Here is a 19,405-nt window from a genome sequence, read left to right on the forward strand (position 1 = left end):
CATCCAGCAGTGTCCCCAAACAACCAGAAGCTCCTGGAGCCCAGCCCCTACTTGGAGGTACCAAGGTGTGCCCAGACCTCATGGCAGGTCCTGGGTGTGCCAGCTTCCAGGTTTGCCTGGATCCTGGGACTGCCCGACCAGCTGCCCTGATGCTGCTGAAATGGTTGCCCCAGTCCCCGCAGGTGCTGGTCACTGAGACTTGGTTGCTTTCCCACTACAGGGCCCACATCCCATCACCGGGCTGTTCGGTCCAGCCCGGGAGGGTTACCTGAGGCACAGGGTTTGCCCGCTTCACACCTTGAGGACCAATACCCTGTGTGAGGGAAGCAGCGTGGAGGCCTCCCAGGGCAAGGAAGGGTTCGGAAGTTGGCCAGGGCCCTGCAGTGAGACCAGGAGGCGGAGCCAGGGCATTGTCACCTGAGCTTAACCCCCTGATGACAGACGGGGAGGTCTAGTCGTGCCCAGACAGGGACTCTGAACAGAAGCCTCCCTCCAGTGACAGTGTCTGTGAGGATGAGACAGCAGCCAGGCCTCATTCCAGCTCCATGTGTCTGCACCCTCACGGATGCTTAAGAAACACACGCTAAATGGGTGAGGGAAACCACACAACAGAAGCATGTCACCCTGTGTAACATCTGGGGCCAGAGCATGTTTCTGATAGACACAGGGGCCCTGGTGTCAGCATGGGAGGAGGCCAGCAAGTGCCCACCACTGTCCCAGGCATGAGCCTGGCCCCTCGTCCAGGTCTCCTGAGAGTGAGGGGTCTTGGGACAGTATCGGGATAACATCCAGGCTTCATCCTGACCAAAAGAAGTCCATCACAGAGACCTGTGACTCCTTGCCTTTAGTAAAATTCCATGGTTGAAATTAACCTAACTGTATCCTAAAAAGAAAAAAATGTACAATCATATCCTTTCTTAACATGTTCTGCAAAATAGTTCTTTTGCCAATTAAATGGGAAACTAGAAGGTTTGTGCAAACGTCCTTTCAGAGGTCCTTTGGGTGGTCACTGACTGTGGAACACATCTTGTGGCTACCCCCAGGAGCGACTGCCACCAGGTGGCGCAGCTGCTGCTTTCCGGTCGACTCCTTGTGCACAAGCTCTTCTCAATAAACTGCTTTATCTCGTACTGAGTTCAGTGCTCGTTCTATGAAACTCCAAGACCTGGCATTCGACGTCCTGTAACATCCTGACCCCATTCCTCCGAAAATCACAGCTCTCCCTGCGTGCACCTTGCGAGTGACGTCTCATCTCCCTGGGGCTCGGGAGCAGCCTGTCCTTCCTCTTCTCACAGACCTGACCTGTAAGAAGCTCTGGATCCTCCACCGCAGGAGTTACTACCAGGGGAGAAAGGAGCCTAGCCTGACTTCAAAGGAATCAGGAGATGACTCCCTGTCCCCAAGGTCCCTGGTCTGCGGGACACCTGCCTGTGGGCCCTGAAGGCATCTCACCAGTCCATGGTGTCCTTGGGAACAAGGGGCACTTCCCGTGCAGGATGGGACAGGAGGTATCAGGGTCTGCGGTTGCCTCCATCTCAGAGGGCCTAAGGGTCTTACGGGGGCTTCCCCTCCTCTAGCGGAGGAACCCACAGGGTCCCCTAGCCGAGTCTCCATGTGGAGCTGCTCCAGCTCCTGGGGCCTGTGAGGAGTCCTAGAGCAGATGACAAGGACACAAGATGTGGATGTAACGCTCCAATGCTGTGATGGGGGACACATAGGTCATTTTGGGGATCAGCCATCCAGGCTGGTGTCCTCCCCTGTAAGCCTCAGAATTCCCTGTCACCAGGCCCTTCTTTGAAACACTGGGGACAAACAGCTCCTGAAACAGCACTTCCCCCTGGGGGGACAGTTCTGACACTAGGTCAGGATTCCTTTGGACAGTGCCTGTCCTCTACAGGGCTCACCCACCCCTGGGATGGAGTTGAGCAGCATGGGACCCTCGGCGGCCAGGACCCAGGGTGACTGTCCACTCAGCTTGGAGGTCAGAGCCCACCTCTGCCCAGGGCTCAGGGTCCACTCGTACCCTCTGGAACCGGGTCAGAGCCCCTGGTGCAGCCCCTGACATTGGCTGCTGGTCTCCCTGTGCCCTCTAGGAGGTGACATTGAGACAAAACACACAAATCTGGCTTTGGCTTAGGAGGGAAAAAGAGCCTGATTTCCATAGACCCTGCCTGAGCCCCTCCCTGGTGCCAGCTCTGTCCCACCCACTCCTGCTCCGTTGGAAGTCTCTGTGCTGTCCCCAAACCCCTGCCAGGCACCAACCGTGGGGAAGGCAGTGGCCACAGGAAAGTCCCACAGGCACAGGGCAGAAGCTGCTCCAATCCTCAGGGAGCGCGTGGACAGGCTCTGTGCCTCAGCTCAGCCAACAGCTATGGAGGGCGGTCTCCCCAAGACCTGGAATCAGGTCCAGGGCACCCACAGCCACCTGTTCACAAACCAGTGTTCACCTCACAGGACACTCGGGATGCCTCCCCCTTCACACTTGGCGACGGCAGGTTTTCCTGAGACACTCAGTCCTGGATCTCTGTCCTGGGAGCAGAGGCCAGGTTGGTGACACCTGGAGAGAGAAAGCAGGTCCCCTCTCCCATTGCCATTCAGCTTCCCCTTTCTCGCCCCAGAGTCATCTCAGTGACCTCTTCCAGGGAGGAATTCCAGCCTTCCCAGAGCATCTGAGAGTGTGAGAAAGAGCCAGTGCTCAGCTGGGTTTCCATGTCACAAGTGGAGTAACCCCTGCTTTGGGGACCCTAGGGGTTCTCTGTGTTGATGGCAGCCCCACGGCCACTACACAGCAGAGACCAAGGCGGTGTGCAAACACTCAGGTCCACCACACACCTGCTGAGTCAGAATCTGCATTCGAACAAGATCTGGAGGCACTCCCTGTGCACCCCCACAGCGCAGGGTGTCGGCCTGGCCTGCCCTTCTCCTTAGCCGTACAGCTGCTGAAGCAGCATTTCTAAGGTGTCGCCTGGGCATCGCAAGCTTTACATAGTTTCACTGGTGATTCTGATGCACAATGGGAGTGACATCCCCGTGACAAGAATTCCTGATGTGACCCCAGGCTACTGTTCTGAAGGGAAGAGTCCCACGTGGTAAGAGAGGGCTCTGGGGTTGCCTGGAACTGAACAAAGCAGGATTGTGCGGTCCTGCGGGGGTGGGGTGGGGTGGTGTGGTGTGTGTGTGTGTGTGTGTGTGTGTGTGTGTGTGTGTGTGTGTGTATGGTGGAAAGCCTCAGCTGAAGATGCCAGCGCCCATAGGTCCCAGCGAACCAAAATGTTGACACAAAGAGGATGGGAGACTCTGAGGGGAGGGAGAAGGAGGGTCCTGGGCAGAGACCCGCCCCTCCCTCTCACGTGACTGGGGAAGCACTCCAGCCCTGGGAGGAGCCTCAGCGTGTGCGGGGAGGACGCACAGCTGGTCCCACGCTTCAGGACCGAGGTCTCTGTGAGCGGTTCTAGAGCTGCAGCTCTTCTTGCAGAGGGAGGACTGAGCAAGCAGCAGACACCATGGAGTCCCCATCAGGGCGCATCCCCTGGCAGAGCCTCCTGCTGGCCGGTAAAAAGGGGCAATCCCTGGAGGAGGACGGAGGATGGGAGACAGGGAGTGGCTGGGTCTCCTGGGGAGGACAGCGCTCCGAGAGGGGACAGAGAGCTGCTGCTTGGACCTGAGGGAGAGGACATAGGGTCAGAGCAGGATGGGGCAAATCTCAGCAACAGGACATTCTCATGATTGGAAAGCGGTGAGGGGCAGGAAATCCTAGACTGCTGTGTTTTTAATTTCCGAACAGTAAGTTTTAGAACTGATGACAGTAATCAAAAATGATGTCGGGGTGGGAAGGCTCAACCAGTGGTGGTAAATGTGCTTACCACCAACCTGAGTCATGGGCAACTACACCTCCAGAAAGTGCGGGGCCTGGGGACACAAACCCCCCCCGCATGGAGCTCGTGTCCTATGGGGAGGAGAGGGACGTGGAAAGATGTAGGTGTGATGTCAGGTACCAACAAACACTGTGGAGAAAACAGAGCAGGGAGTGAAGACAGAGAGTCTTTAAAGGAGGTGGCCAGCAGAGGTCTCTTCCAAGGACACCTCTGAGTGTCAGCAGGGGTCTGAGGGCAGTGAGGGGATGAGCTGGTCAGACACCTGGACAAGAGTATGAGAAACAATAAAAATAACAGGTTCAGAGGTGCTGAAGTAACAGTGGCCATACTGCTGACCTTGACCATGGGAGACCCATACATGCACACAGACCGAGGGTGAGAGGGAAATAGACCTGCTCAGCACCCAGGGCCTCCTCTTTCCTTCCCAGTGCACAGACCTAGATGTTGATCGATTTCTCTCTCCCCTCCTAGTCTCACTCTTGACCTTCTGGAGCCCACCCACTGCGGCCCAACTCACTGTGGTTTTGACCAGTGCTGCTGAAGGGACGGATGCTCTTCTTCTTGTCCATGGTCAGCCAGAGTTTCTTGCAGGCTATGTCTGGTTCAAAGGAGAGAGTGTGGACAGCAGCCGTCAAATTGCGTCATATGTAATAGATGCTCAAGAAATGCACCCAGGGCCTGTGTACAGCAGCCGGGAGACCATTTACCCCAATGGATCCCTGCTCTTCCAGAATGTCACCCTGGGGGACACAGGGTACTACACCCTAGTAGCCATAAAAAGAAATTTTCAAGGTGACAGAGCAACTGGACGGCTCCACGTGTACTGTGAGTGATTGCCCTCTGCCCTCTGGGTGTCGGGTGGAGTGAATTCTATCTCCCACACGGGACTGACAGCCCTGGACTCTGCCTCCAGCACCCTCTGCATCACGTCCCAGCCTAGGGCTGGGCATGTGGTGCAGGACACACTCAGTGGAGACAAACTACCCAAGACAAAGTTCAATTCCCACAGTCCATCCCTGCAGAGACATTCAGCAAAGAGGGAAGGGCCAGTCTGGTGGGACTAACTCAGCAGAGGGAGACCAGCCTCTGCCCAGCCCTGGGGCCTCTACCCATGACCATGACCCCAAGAAAGAAAACCTGCAGGGCTCAGTCGGGGCCTGGATGGAGGGGCCCCTGGGATCCTCACAGAGAAGCTCAGCCTGGTCAGCCCCTCCCTAGACCTTTGGTCCAGGGCTCCTGACTCCAGGGATTCTGGGGCCCGTGTCAGGTTGGGTTTGGTCTGTGGGCAGGGCTGACTGTGAGCAGGGATTTCCCAGCTGCCTGAGTCACAGAGCCCTGGAGCTGGTCACCAGCCAGGGCTCAGCCCCAAGAGCCACAGGGGGGCAAGGAAGGGCCTGGTCCTTCACCGGAGTCTGTGTGGAGAGCACAGACGGACAAGGTCACCAGGCCATTTGCGGACTGCCCTGGGGGACCTAGGAGAGTGTAGACGAAGGTCAGTGCCTTCGGGGAGAAACAGGAGAGAAGAGCTCTGGGCAGCCCCTCGCCCCCAGGGCTCAGCCTGGGGGATCGTTCTTGGAGTCGATCAGGAACAGATGCCTCTGATTTGAGCAGCACCCCTATCCCGAGATTTAGGTCTGATACTGTGAATATTTAACGGTTAATGCATTGAAAACTCTGTAGCCAAATATTCATCCTCCTCCACTGAGGAGAAACCGGGACCCAGGGAGGCACCGTCACAAGCAGCTCGCCAGAGTCACTTGAGGTCTGTGTGCAGCCGCAGCCCCATCTTCCCCTCTGGCCCAGAGGCCTTGCCAGGTGTCTGTGCATCTCTAGACCAGCCATTGGCTGAGGCCCTGTTTTCTTAGGTGTCCTCGCCCAGAGGGAGAGATTCTGGTCCGGGGAGTGAAAGGAATTGCAGAATTAATCTGTTTGTCTCCTGAACCCAATTACCTGCGGTGTCAATCAGACTCAGTGCTGGGAACACCCAGGCCTCCCCCTCTGTGGCCGATCCACAGCTCCCTGCACTGGACTTGAAATCCCTTCTTTGTTTCCTGATGTGTTGGTGTCACTCCCACTGGACATGACAGGACTGTGTCTCTCACTCCCCGCTCCACACCTGCAGCCAGCTCAGGGACCGGCACTTGGTGGCTCTTTCGTGAGGGAGAGAAGGGATGAACGGTGAAGGAATGAGGGAATGAATGATCCAAAGTCCTTTAGAGACTGGCACCTGGATGCAGAGTCCTTGGAAGCAGCCCTTTTTCTCGAGGGCTGAGACCCCTGTCTCAGACCCCCTGCTGCTCTCTGGAGAACTATTCCTTTCTGCAATTGGTCTTTGGCCCTGGAGTATCAATAATACACTTACATATGGACATCTTTAAGTTCTTTCCGTATTTCTGTCTCATGACCACCAAAAACGAATGGTCTGCAGGAGGCAGAATTTCAGCAGGCTCATGCTCCCCACTTGTCCTCTGTCACCTGTTTTGCATCTGTGCAAGGCCTCACCTGCCCTCAGCAGACAGAGGATGCCTTCCACGACCAAGCACAGAGCACATGGTTCTGCCACAGTCAGCTCCCATCTGTCTGCTTCGCCCTTTTCTAGATCACGCCATGGACTCTCCTCTTATTTGTTGGCTCACTGGCTTGTGCCAGTCACACTAACCTGGGAAGATCTGACCCTCCTCTTGGCCCAGGGGTCTGAGTAGTTGGTGGACCACCAGCTTGCTCCCAGTCCCCAAGTATTCTTTCTGTTCGAACCCCAGTCGTTAGGATAAATGGTGCCTCATGGAAACACACTCGGCTGGGCATGGAGGTCTGTGCAGCTGGAAGGTATGGTCCCTGTTCAACCAGGCAGTCAGCTGGTTGTTGAGGACCCAGGAGAAGTGTGGGTGGTCTCTGACTCCCAGGCCTGTGTCTTCCCAAGACTAAACCCTGGTATTTAACTGACACCTGAGAAGTCTGTGCTGTCTCCCAGATGCAGTGCTGGCAGCCCTACATTCCCTGAGCACTCAGATTCGCAGTCATGCATTTGTCTTCAGATGCACAGACCTGACTTACTCTTTTAAGGACTCAAGTTGGCTGAGAGGTGCGAGGTATTATCTCTGATTGAAGAAGCCTTTGGAGGAATCGAAGGTACCACCCAGGGCAATGTTCCCTCTGTTATCTGCAGAGCAGTTAGCCAACCCCGACGTCACAAGCAACAGCTCTGACCCCAAGAGTTTTGACAGTGATGTTGAGCATCTTTTCATGTGCTTATCAGCCATTTGTGTATCTCCTTTGCAGAAATGTCTGTTCAAGTCTTTTGCCCATTTTCCAACCTGGTTATCTGGTTTTGTTGTTGTTGAGTTGTAGTTCTTCTCTTTCTCTATTCTAGACATTAACCCCATATCCTGTATATCATTTGCAGAGTGTTTTCTCCCATTCCATAGGTCACCTTTCACTCTGGTGACATAGGTCACCTTTCACTCTGGTGACTGTGTCCTTTGGTGAACAGTTTTTCATTTTTGCAAAGTTCAAGTTATCCATCTTTTTTTTGCCTGTATTCTTAATGTCATATTCAAGAAATCATTGCCAGATCCAGTGTCATTAAGCTTCTCCTTACATTGTCTTCTGAGTTTTGCAATTTTAGGTCTTACCTTTAGAATTAAGTCCATCTTGAGTTAATTTGTGTGTAAGACAATGGTCCATTTCTTTGTTTGCAGCAGAAGTTGTTGTTCATCATCATTTGTTAAAAAGACTGTCCTTCCTCCACTGAATGGTGTTGGCTTCTTTGTTGAAGCCATTTGCTAATATGGCTGTCCCTTGCTATGTCTCAGTTCACCTACTGGTGGCTTCACTGTATCGTGGGTTTTCTTAAGGCCGCAATACAGTGAAACCGCCAATAAGTGAGCTGTGATATAGCGAGGGACGACCGTATACTTCACTGGTGAGCACCCATATAGAATTTTATATGTTGTTAAAATTACATAGGTTTAAGAGTGTAGAAAGTGTTTAAGAGCATATGAAGTGTTTATAAGAGTGTGGGAAAGGTTAATAAGAGAGTGGGAACGGTTTATAGGAGTGTGGGAAGGGTTTATAAAGCCTTAAAATATATATAAATAATAAAATAAATATAACGCCACTACTTCATGGATTTTCACCTATTGCGGAGTTCTCTGGAACATAACTCCCACGACGGGTGAGGGATCACTCCATAATGGAGGCTTTATTCCTGGGCCTCTACTGTACTCCACAGTCTGTCTTTATGCCACTACCGCAGCATTTTGGCTACCTGAGCTCCGTAGTGAATTTTGAAATTAGGAAGTGTGAGACCTCCAAATTCGTTCTTCTTTTTTAAGATTGCCCGAACTATTTAGGATCCTTTAAAATTCCATATGAATTCTAGGATGGACTTTTCTATTTCTGCAAAAATGTCACCAGGATTTTGATATGGCTCATATCAAATATGTAGATATTTCGGGGTACAGTGACACTCCAACAATGTGAAGTCTTCCAATCTATGAACATGGATGTCTTTTCATGTATTTCTTTACTTTCAGAAATGTAATTTTCAGTGTATACTTCTTCCACCTCTCTGTTTAAGTTTGTTGCTAAGTAGTCTATTCTTTCCGATACTGTTGTAAGTGGGATTGTTTTCATTAAATTCTGTTTTGGGATCGTTCATGGTTTTTGTCAAGAAATGAAGATGGTGCTGAGTATTGATTTTGTCTCCTGCATCTTCACTGAATTCATTGCTTCTACCAGTTTGCTTGTTTTTTTCAGTACATGGACTATTTAGGGTTTTCTACATATAAAATTATGTCATCTGTTAAAAGAGATAGTATTTCTTCTTACTTTCCAATTTGTGTGCCTTCTATTTCATCTTCTTGCCTGGTTGTTCCGGCCAAACTTTCAGTACAGTGATGACTACAAAGGGTCAAAGCAGTGTCCTTGTCTTGTTCACAATCTTACTAACATTTTCTGAGTTTCTCCATGGAGTATTGTTAGCTGTGGACTCTCATGTTTGGCCTTTTTCATATTGAGTAGTTTCTCTGTATTCCTACAGTTCTCATCTGTTGTTAAAACCGTAACTACTTCTCTGGAGAGTTCCTTTATGGTGATATTCCATCCACAGACCAGGAAGTAAAATCCTGCTCAGACCGAGAAATCCTGTAGAGGAAGCCTCTCCAGGTCCAAGGTCGTGAAGACTGGGTCGGGCTGTTTTTACTGTCTAGTAAATTATTTAACAAGAAGTAGATGCCTTCCCACTTTCTGAAAAATTTCCTTGGCCCCAGAGATGGACAGAAATGGCAAGCCTGCCTTCCCCAACATGCATGAAGTTTACATGAGGAACAAAAGCTGATCTTTCTTGAAGTCAAAGCAAGTTTTAGGAAAGGGTCAGAAGTCTGTAGAAGAAAACCTGTGCAAACCTGAGGATGAGGCTGTAGGCACGAGGGCTGACAGGGGGTTCCTGGTGCTGATACGCAGAGATGTCCGCGCGGGCAAGTCAGGGCTCAGCCTGGGGTCGGGTCGGAGAGCAGGTGCCACCCTCTCCTTACAGACTGCCCTCTTCACAGAGACACTGGTTCTTCTGCAGAGGCCAGGGCCATCCCTCAGCGATGCCCCCAGAGCTCACTGTGGACAGTGAGCGGCTGGGATCTCTGAGGAAGGAGCCCGCTCTCAGTCAGTCACCTCTGTGTCTCCACAGAGCCCGCGGGGAGGCCCTCCACCCGAGCCGGAACACCACCGTGATGTGTGTAGGGACACCATGGTCCTGTCCTGTCTCACACGTGACACTGGGATTTTCATCTGGTGGATCTTCGGTGACCAGAGGCCGTGGCTCGCGGAGAGGATGGAGCCATCTGGGGCACCGGCACCCTCACCACAAACCCCGCCGGGAGCGGGGACGCTGGGGTTCTGTCCATGTGAGGTCTCTGACACCGTCAGCTCAAGCAAAAGTGACTCCGTGGGCTGGATGTGAAATCTGAGTGACCCTCGTCCCCTCCTCTCTGTTATTAAACTACGAGTAGATTTTTTCTTATCTGAAAATGATGGTTGTGATGCAGTTCCTAAATAGTTTTCCTTAGGAGTGATAAAGGTGGAAAGTCCTTGGAAAACTTGCACCGAGTCAGTAAGTGCTCAAAAGTGTGAACTGACAGAGTCGTTACTGTTGACTTAAGGTCAAGTCCACTCCAGACCCCACCTCTGGTTGGTCTCTGGTTGGTGCATCTCTGTTGCACCATCTCCACAGTTGAGGTGACACCAACACTGAGTCCCTCAGAGGGTGGGTGGTGGTCGTGTGATGACCCGTGGGGGCACACGATGAGCCTGCAGGAATCTGAGCTCTGTCCCTTCTCCAGGGGCACATGTGGATGGTACCTGGAGTCCTGCATGGATGACAGGAACAGACAGGAGGACCCACGTGCAGGTGGCAACACCAAGAAGAAATGCACTTGATGTAAAGCAACCTGCTCCCATTGTCCTGCTCAAAGGTGGGAGGAGAAGGGATCGGAGAGCCCAGGTCTCAATCTGAGACCCTGGGATAAGGTGCAAGTGGAGTGAAGGGGCAGTCTCCAGGCAGGTTCCACCCCATCTTAAGACCCCACCCCACCTCCTGAAGAGCAATGTGTGCATCGGGGACATGAGTCTCAACAACAGGGACCCCCTGGGCTGAGACTCAATGACAGGGACACAGGCAGGACACGATCTCCCTCCTACATGAGGTTCCAGCATCACCACAGAAAGAGGCACCCAGGCACACCTGCTCATGGGGATACCAGCCCAGGCCAGAGGTGGACCCCAAAGTCCTGGGACATCCCACACCTCTCATGCCTGTACCAGCCCCTGCAGGCTTTGCCCTCCTGAGTGAGCAGCCCCCAAGCCCTATCCTCCAGGGAATGCCTTTCAGCTCACTAAGCCCCAGGGATTCCTGGACACCCAGATGTCCCTGCAGGGGGCATCCTCAGGTTGGCCACATGGGACCTGACCTCGTTCTTCCCCTCAGCTTCCCAAGGCCCAGCAGGCTCTCCTGGGATCTCCTCTTCCCAGGGGCTCAGTGAAGGGTCACCCTCCCCTACGAGGGAACACCCAGTGCCTTACAGGATTGTCAGCACCATGGGCCTGACCAGTGGGACTGACCTTCCCTCTACTCCCCAGGCTGCAGCTGATCTCACCACTCAGTCGTCCTGGTGAGCTCCATTCCTTCTTTCCACACCTGTCCGCAGGGAGCATCTGGCCCACCTCAGCGTCCCCAGACTGAGCACAGGAGTGGGTCCTGCCCCACAGACCAGCTGAGGGGTCTCATCCAGGGAAGAGATGAGCTAGGGACCCCAGGAGAGGAGCACCTACTGTTCCCACCTGGGCAGGTGACCAGTGACTGAGCTCTCGCTCTGTCCCTCGGGTCTCCCTGGGAAGGACTAGTAATCTGACCACATCTGTGAGGAGGGCTCTCAGGGAGGCAGCGTGAGGTTGAGAGGTTTTGATGCAGGGAGGTGGCTGTGGAAGGTGTTCAGTGGAATGGAGGGAAGCCTGGGGACAAGGCAGGACCTGGTCTGAGGAATGGATGGGAGCAAAGGGAAGGGAGAGGAAGATCAGAGAAAGCTGCCCCCGCATCTCAAGGGTGATGGGATGGTGAGCTCTAAGGGAAGTGGCTGCATGTGGTCCATCAGGGGACCTGTCAGTCAGGTCTCCCCTCCAAGGGCATGTCCTGGGGACACTGCCCAAGGGGAGGTAGCTTTGCCCAAGCCTGGCCCTGAATGCTGACTGGCTCCTGCCTGACCTGCTCAGACCACTGTCTATGTCCTTCTCAGCCCAGGCATGGCCGGGACCCGGTATGAGGAGGAGCTGAGTCCCTGGATCATGTCTGACAGTTTCATCAGAAAGTGTCCATCACACACAGAGAAAAAACCCAATCCAATTAAAAAATGGGCAAAGGACCTGAATAGACAGTTCTTCAAAGAGGACATACAGATGGCCAATAAACATGAAAAGATGCTCAATGTGACTAATCATTAGAGAAATGCAAATTAAAACCACAATGAGATATCACCTCACACCTGTCAGAATGGCTATCATCAATAAATCTACAAACAACAAATGTCAGTGAGGATGTGGAGAAAAGGGAACCCTCATGCACTGTTGGTGGGAATGCAGACTGGTGGAGCTGTTGGGAACTTCCCAACCTGGTTTCAGAAGCTGTAATACCCCATGTCTAAGGCTGAGTAAAGGACCTTTGGACCATAAACCACTTAGGAGACAAAACTTATCTTCCTTGTAAGGGCACAGCCACTGCCACCTCTCACTTCACTCTGCTTGGCCGTAGGCAGATGACTGGTTAGCCAATGATGGGTAAGATTCCTCAAAAGAGGGACCACCTAAGACAGGCACAGTCACAAAGGGGCCCTCAGGGAAGGACTTGAGGGTCTATAGAAAAAGGGGGTGATGGACTCTCGCCCCTCGGCTTTAACATAGCCTGAGTCCTCATTCTGTCTGCAAGAGGTCTCCTAATCTCTTGGCTGCCTTATTTCCCCTGCCTGACTTAAGCCTGAAATAATGCCTTAAGCCTGAAACAATACTGGAGGTGGGTGCAGGTCTGTGCTGGAAAGGGCAGGTTCCCTAGGGGATCATGCCTAAGAAAGAATGCATAAAATCCTATGAAACCTACTTTGCTAATACCCTCAATTTAAATGATAAGGGTCCAAATGGGAAGTGAGTTTGTTCCCTAAAAGTTTTATGGCCCTTTACTATCTAACACTGACTCAGAATAAGCCCTCAGAGTTCTTTGAATATTATCTATTGTTTAATCATTTCTGCCTGACAATGATTGATGAGCTTCACATATACACCCTGTGTTCCTGTGCAAATTGAACCCAATAAAAGCTTGTCAAGGGAAGGGTTGAGGCACTCTCCTCTTGAGAGGGTGGCTGAGGTGCTCCGAGGTTTTTCTCCTCTTGAGAGGGAAGCTGTGCCGTCCCTTTTCCTCCACAGGACTCGGTAGTCTGTGTGAATTTGTCTCTCATCTCATCCATAACATTGCAGACCCCAGGAGCCGGGATCCGCATCATGCAGCCACTGTGGAAAGCAGTATACCTCAACAAATTAAAAATGGGTCTGCCTTTTGACCCAGCAATCCCACTTCTGAGACTATATCTGAAGGAACCCAAAACAATAATCGGAAAGAACATAAGCAGCCTTATGTTTATCAAGCAGCATTACTTACAATAGCCAAGATTTAGAAGCAGCCCAAGTGTCTATCAGTGGGTGAGTGAATAAAAAACTGGTACATTTACACAATGGAATACTACATGATCATAAAAAGTAATTTTTACCTTTTGCAACAGCTTGGAAGGATGTAGAGAGTATTATGCTAAGTGAAATAAGGCAGTCAATTATATGTGAATCTAATAAAATAGACAAACTCATAGGATCCAGAGAACAGGCTGACAGGTGTCAGAGGGGAGGGATTGGGGGGCTGGATAAAAAAGGTGAAGGGATTAAACAATGATAATAGAAAAACCAACTTGTAGACACAACAGTATGGTGATGACCAGAGGGAAAGGGGGTGGGGGGGAGGTAGAAGAGGGTAAAGGGGCGGGGTAAATGGTGATGGAAGGAGACTTTACTTTGGGTGGTGAACACATGGTACAATATACAGATGAGGTGTTATAGAATGTACACTTGAAACTTACATAATTTTATTGACCAATATCACCCCAATACATTCAATACAAATGTTTTAAAAAGAAAACACCCCTCCTTCCCGGGAGGTGCCGATCGAGGGTTGGGTGATTACTGTTCCTGGTCCACTTGCAGAGGGTGCCTCTCTGCCCCAGTCATGGTGGAGCCACAGGAAGACCCGGGTGCTCAGGCTCCTCTGGGGCAGCGAACCCCGACTGAGGCTGTGCCCAGGGCAGCCGACAACTGTGCACGTGGGGCCTGGTCACACGGCTCTGCTTGAGCACTTTAAATCTTGGTACTTTATTAAAAATACACTTCTGCCGAAAGTTATGCAGCACAGCTCAAGTGGTGTGCCCAGGAAATTCAGTACCTTAGATGGTCCTCCTAGAAAAGGTTGATTAAAAATGAACTAACTCTCCACTTTAAAAGATGAGAGAAAAACAGAAGAGGAAAAGATAAACTTAAAAGTAGAAATAATAAAGTAGAAGACAATAGAGAATCAAGAAGATTGACACAACATAAATTACTTTCTTGGAAAAGTTTGTCAGTGTTCTATCACCTGTGAAAAAAATTAGCCAACCAAGTAATAGAGGAAGCACAAGTAAGGCCTGTGAGCCGTGGGGAAGAGAGGGGTGTAACTAAGGCTGCAGCCGGGACTGAAAGTCCTGAAAAATCTTTCGGACATAGAGTCTGTAATTTAGACAAAATTGACAACATCTCTGGAAAATTAGAAGTAGCAAAAGCCAATCAAGACTTGTACCATAACGATGAAGGAAATCGGGTTAATAGTTGAGATACCGTCACACAAACACTCACTCACACACTCGTGCATCACGCACACGCCGCACGTGTGCACACTCGCAGCAAAGCATGGGCGGCCTCAGAAGGAACTCGAGCATCTCCACGGAGGAAAGACACACCCCTAGACCTGAGCTCACACCACGCAATGACCTTTTAAACATTCACTCAAGTTAGAATTTATGTTTTTCGAAAGACATCCTATTCTCTCTCTCTTTTATACATGCACAAGTTTTATATATGTCCATACATGCACCTATACATCAGGCACCTTTATGTTTTTTTGTGTATCTATATGACAAATAAGCCTTATCCCATGCACGTAACAAAATCCTACAAAAGCAACAAGAAAAAGACTGACAATCTGATTTTTAAAAAGATTGTATTTATTTATTTCTAGAGAGAGGGGAAGGGAGGAAGAAAGAGAAGGAGAGAAACATCAATGTGTGGTTGCCTCTTGCTCGCCCCCAACTGGGGACCTGGCCTGCAACCCAGGCATGTGCCCTGACTGGGAATTGAACTGGTGACCCTTTCATATGCAGGCCAGCACTCAACCCACTGAGCCACACTAGCCAGGTCCCAGTTGTTTATTTTAATGGCTAGACTCATCTGCCAGCAGTGGGGTCCTTAGGCTCACACTCAGCCCTGGAAGAGAGTTCTTGTGAGAGATTTGGCCCTGGATCCTAAACAGGACCCTCTCCCCCGTGAGTACCCTGACACATCAGGGTCTGGCTGTGCGGCAGGGTCCCTCCCAGACTAGGGCTTCCCTTCCCCTCCTCAAATCTCACCAAGGCACAGCAGGGCCATGAGGGTGGAGGCCACGGGGTCTTCTCCTCTGGACCCAGCTGTTCAGAAGGAGGAGACCACGGTGTCCTCAGGGTGGACAGACACACAGGGTGTGTCCACTCAGAGGCTGGCCCTCCCTGTCATGGCGTTGTCCTGTCAGCAGCCCCTCGGGAAGGAAAACAGCTTTTCCCAGGAGCCTGGCTCTCATTTTCACGAAGGAGCAGGAGATATATCCCCAGGCTCCCGAGACGCACGTTGTAGGCGAGGTGACCTGGGACACGTCCTTCCACATCACAGCATCCCGAGTGGGGTCTCTTTATCCTCAGCCTGTCCATCAGCACATCCCTGTGGGGTCCTTACCAAGGACAATGGTCACCCAGGCCCTGGGGATGCTTCAGGAAGACGTGGGTCCCTGTGCCCTGCACAGCTCAGATGAGCGGAGACATGCTCACCATCTGACTGTGCAGTTCAGGTCGAGTGTCAGCGTGACCACAAGCACAAAGGAGAAATACAGAAAAAATAGGCCCCAGAGTGTGGCTTTCTCTCTACCACAGCTGCCCTCCTGGACGCCTGGTTTTCTCCTAGCCACAGCATTCACCCAACCTTCCCGGGAACACGCCTTTGAGTCTCTTCTGCCTCCCCAATGCCCCTTGTTTTGGGGGTTAAAGTCTCCTCCTCATCCTGTAGTCTCGACCTCATGCTTTAGGGGATAATGATAGCATCTAGAGTTCCGATTTTTACTTAAGACAAATATTAACTTAAATGCCCATCACCCAGTGCCCATTTAACCTCAAATGGTAATGGCCTATCTCTGAGCCTCAGTTTCCCCATGTCGGCCCTCAGAGTGGGTCGATGGTGCTGGCTTCGAGGGAGGGAGATGTCCACTTGCAGGCTGGACAGAAGACGTGAGTGGGCTGGGACACGGGAGATCAAGGCGTCCACAGTCAAGGGCCAGATTTCCTGGCCTGCTCCAAACATCGTGTGCTCTGAAATACCAAGTAAAGCTACTTACGATAGTTCTAAAATGTGCACAAACAGACAAATGCAGAAAAAGAGAACTGAAATTTCCCCAAATGGAGAGGAAACCACGGCAAAGAACAGACCACGAGAGGGTCAGGTTGTCTGGTTTCTGCAATGGCCAGACAGTGTCCAGTCTACTCCACCCTGGCCACCTGGACAGTGGACCAAAGTGGTATCATGTTAAGCAAAAATAAGATACTTTTAAGTATATTATCAAAAAGAAATGGAGACCTCTTCCCCAGGACTGGGCAGGCATGGGTTAAGGGTCAAAAATGGGAGGGTAAGGAAGCCCAGTTCACACAGTACCTGGTAATTTTTAAATGCAGTAAGGTTTTCTCTATTTTCCCTTATCATTTCATTATTATTGTTAAATATACAGGGTCTGGCACAAATAACACCTCCTTTTTATTACAAAATCTTTTATTACAAAATCATAAGCATGTAATTCTGTAACAATATCACACTCGAGCACACCATATGCCACTTTAGGGGAAATGTTCAAATTAAAACTATAAGTTATGATATCCGTATTATTACCCTACCAACTACAGTCAGGCAGGTGATACTTCTGCTGGACTGTGGATATTGTGAACCTTTCTCCTGTGTCTGAGAGTGGAGCCCATTTTCCTTGCTGTGTGGTTGTTGCCCCCCTGCTGGCCGCCGCAGGAAGTGTTCGTTATGTGTCATGGGACTCGCCCTAGCACGTGTTTCCAAGAAGTCTGGGCACCATTAGTCAGCCAGAAAGCAGCCCTTACCGTCATGGGCACCGTCATGGGGACCACCATGAGTCAGTGAGTGGGTGGTAATGAAGCCGCCAGCCCTGGGAGCCTGCCAGTGCAGTGTGCCCCCAACCCTGCTCTCTGTGAGGTGGGCACTGGCTTCCCGGACCCCGTCCACTGTCATGTCCTGGCTTCTTCACAGCACTGGCCTTACAGGCTTGCTGCTTTGGGGGCTAAACTGAGGGTAACACCAAGTCCATTACTCACAGGAAAAGATGCCCCACAGCCTGGCCAGCCTCTGGTGCTGTCAGTGTTCTCGCTTTGGGCTGTCCTCCCAGGTCAGTGGTGGTGTCTCCCTGCTTTCATTTGCTTTTCCCTGGTGACGTGTGATGTGGAATCGACATGACTTCCAACATCATTAGTGAACTGTCCCTTTGTAGAGAGAGGGTGTTTGAGAGACGGGGCTGTCAGAGACATACTGAGGAGACGGTAAGTGGAGGCTCACCTGCGAGGGCCCAAGTGGCATATGAGGAGCACAAGGACCTCACACAAAGTCATAGCAAGGTCACGGGTGTCACGGTTCTGCCTTGGGTCAGCTCCCACCCAGTCCCTGGAGTGACCTGCTTTATGTTTTTCTCTCAGCTTTGGCAGTGTTCCTGGGGCCCATTGCTGAAGATTTCCCACCCCAGCTCTTCCCAGGTTCAAGCAAAAAATAAAAAGGGAGAGACGGAGGAAGGGAGGGAAAGATAGCAAATAAATCAGTGAGAGGCAACACCAAATTTGAGAATGGCATGTTAAGGATCAGAATTCAGAGTTTGCAATGAGACCACCAAACCTCACGCGAAATCCCCTGGCAGGGGAAGCAGGACTTCCTCTTATCAGGTTGCATCAGAACTGGCTCATCTCTCATTCTGTCAGCTGTAAATTTGTTCATCAGTCCTGTGTGTCTCTGTTAGATCTAAATATTCCTTTCTGTCTCACCTGAGTTCTGATGGGAAATGTGTGGGATCTGCAGTGTTTGGAATGCCTGGTCTTTGTACAGTATTTGTACTGACTAAAGTCTTCGTCCACCTGAAACATTCCCCTCCTCTGACGATGCCAGACAAATGTTCTCTGCATCGCTTTGAGAGTCATTTTGGGGACTTAATAAAGCCACTGTTTATTCATAATTTCTTTTACATTTTATTTTTAAAGTATATTTTATTGATTATGCTATTACAGTTGTCCCTGTTTTTCTCCCCTTTATTCCCCTCAACACTGCCCTCCCTCCCACCAGCAATCCCCCCCCCTTTAGTTCATGTCCATGGGTCGTACATATAAGTTCTTTGGCTTCTCTATTTCCTATACTATTCTTAACCTCCCCCTGTCTATATTGTACCTACCATTTATGCTTTTTAATCCCTCTACCTTTTCCCCCATTCATCCCCCTCCCTCTGCCCTCTCTGCTGATAGCCCTCCATGTGATCTCCATGTCTGTGATTCTGTTGTTGTTCTAATTGTTTGTTTAGTTTGTTTTTGTTTTTGTCTTAGGTTCAGTTGTTGATAGTTGTGAATTTGTTGTCATCTTACTGTTCATAGTTTTGATCATCTTGTTCTTAGATAAGTTCCTTTAACATTTCATATAATAAGGGCTTGGTAATGATAAACTCCTTTAACTCAACCTTACCTGGGAAGCATTTTATCTGCCCTTCCATTCTAAATGAAAGTTTTGCTGGATAGAGCAATCTTGGATGTAGGTCCTTGCCTTTTATGACTTGGAATACTTCTTTCCAGCCCCTTCTTGCCTGCAAGGTCTCTTTTGAGAAATCAGCTGATGGTCTGATGAGAACTCTTTTGTAGGTAATTGTCTCCTTTTCTCTTGCAGCTTTCAAGATTCTCTCCTTATCTTTAATCTTGGGTAATGTAATTATGATGTGCCTCCATTTGGGCTTCCTTGGGACCAACTTCTTTGGAACTCTCTGAGCTTCCTGGACTTCCTGGAAGTCTATTTCCTTTTCCAGGTTAGGGAAGTTCTCCTTCATTACTCAAATAAGTTTTCAATTTCTTGCTGTTCCTCTTCTTCTTCTGGCTCCCCTTTGATTCAGATGTTGGAATATTTAAAGTTGTCCTGGAGGTTCCTAAGCCTCCCTTCATTTTTTTGAATTCTTGTTTCTTCATTCTGTTCTGTTTGAATGTTTATTTCTTCTGCCTGGTCCAAACTGAGTCCTGGCTTCCTTCCCTTCACTGTTGGTTCCCTGTACATTTTCTGTTATTTCACTTTGCACAGCTTTCACTTCTTCCTCTATTTTTTGACCAACCTCAACAATTTCTGTGAGCATCCTGATTATCAGTGTTTTGAACTCTGCATCTGATAGATTAGCTATCTTTTCATCACTTAATTCTAATTTTTTGATCTGTTCTTTCATTTGGGCCATATTTTTTTGTCTTGGTGCACCTGTTATGCAGTAAGGGGTGGAGCCTTAGGTATTTGCCAGGGTGGGCAGACCACATGGCTGTCTTGTGGTATTGTATGTGGGGAAGGGGTTCGAAAGGGGACAATGCTGCTTGCTCAGGTCT

The 19,405-nt window shown here is 50.4% G+C and overlaps 1 protein-coding gene across 1 annotated transcript; it reads left to right on the forward strand.

Moving 5' to 3' along the window:
• Positions 1-3,380: 3,380 nt before the first annotated feature.
• Positions 3,381-9,899, forward strand: LOC123805971 (carcinoembryonic antigen-related cell adhesion molecule 8-like). Its single transcript, XM_045818885.1, has 3 exons — positions 3,381-3,552; positions 4,347-4,700; positions 9,559-9,899. Coding segments are annotated over exons 1-3 (405 nt in total). The 5' UTR covers positions 3,381-3,503; the 3' UTR covers positions 9,561-9,899.
• Positions 9,900-19,405: the final 9,506 nt, after the last annotated feature.

The sequence above is a fragment of the Phyllostomus hastatus genome, unplaced genomic scaffold (assembly GCF_019186645.2).
Source record: "Phyllostomus hastatus isolate PE091 unplaced genomic scaffold, TTU_PhHast_1.1 phas_scaffold_345, whole genome shotgun sequence".
NCBI classification, from domain to species: domain Eukaryota; kingdom Metazoa; phylum Chordata; class Mammalia; order Chiroptera; family Phyllostomidae; genus Phyllostomus; species Phyllostomus hastatus.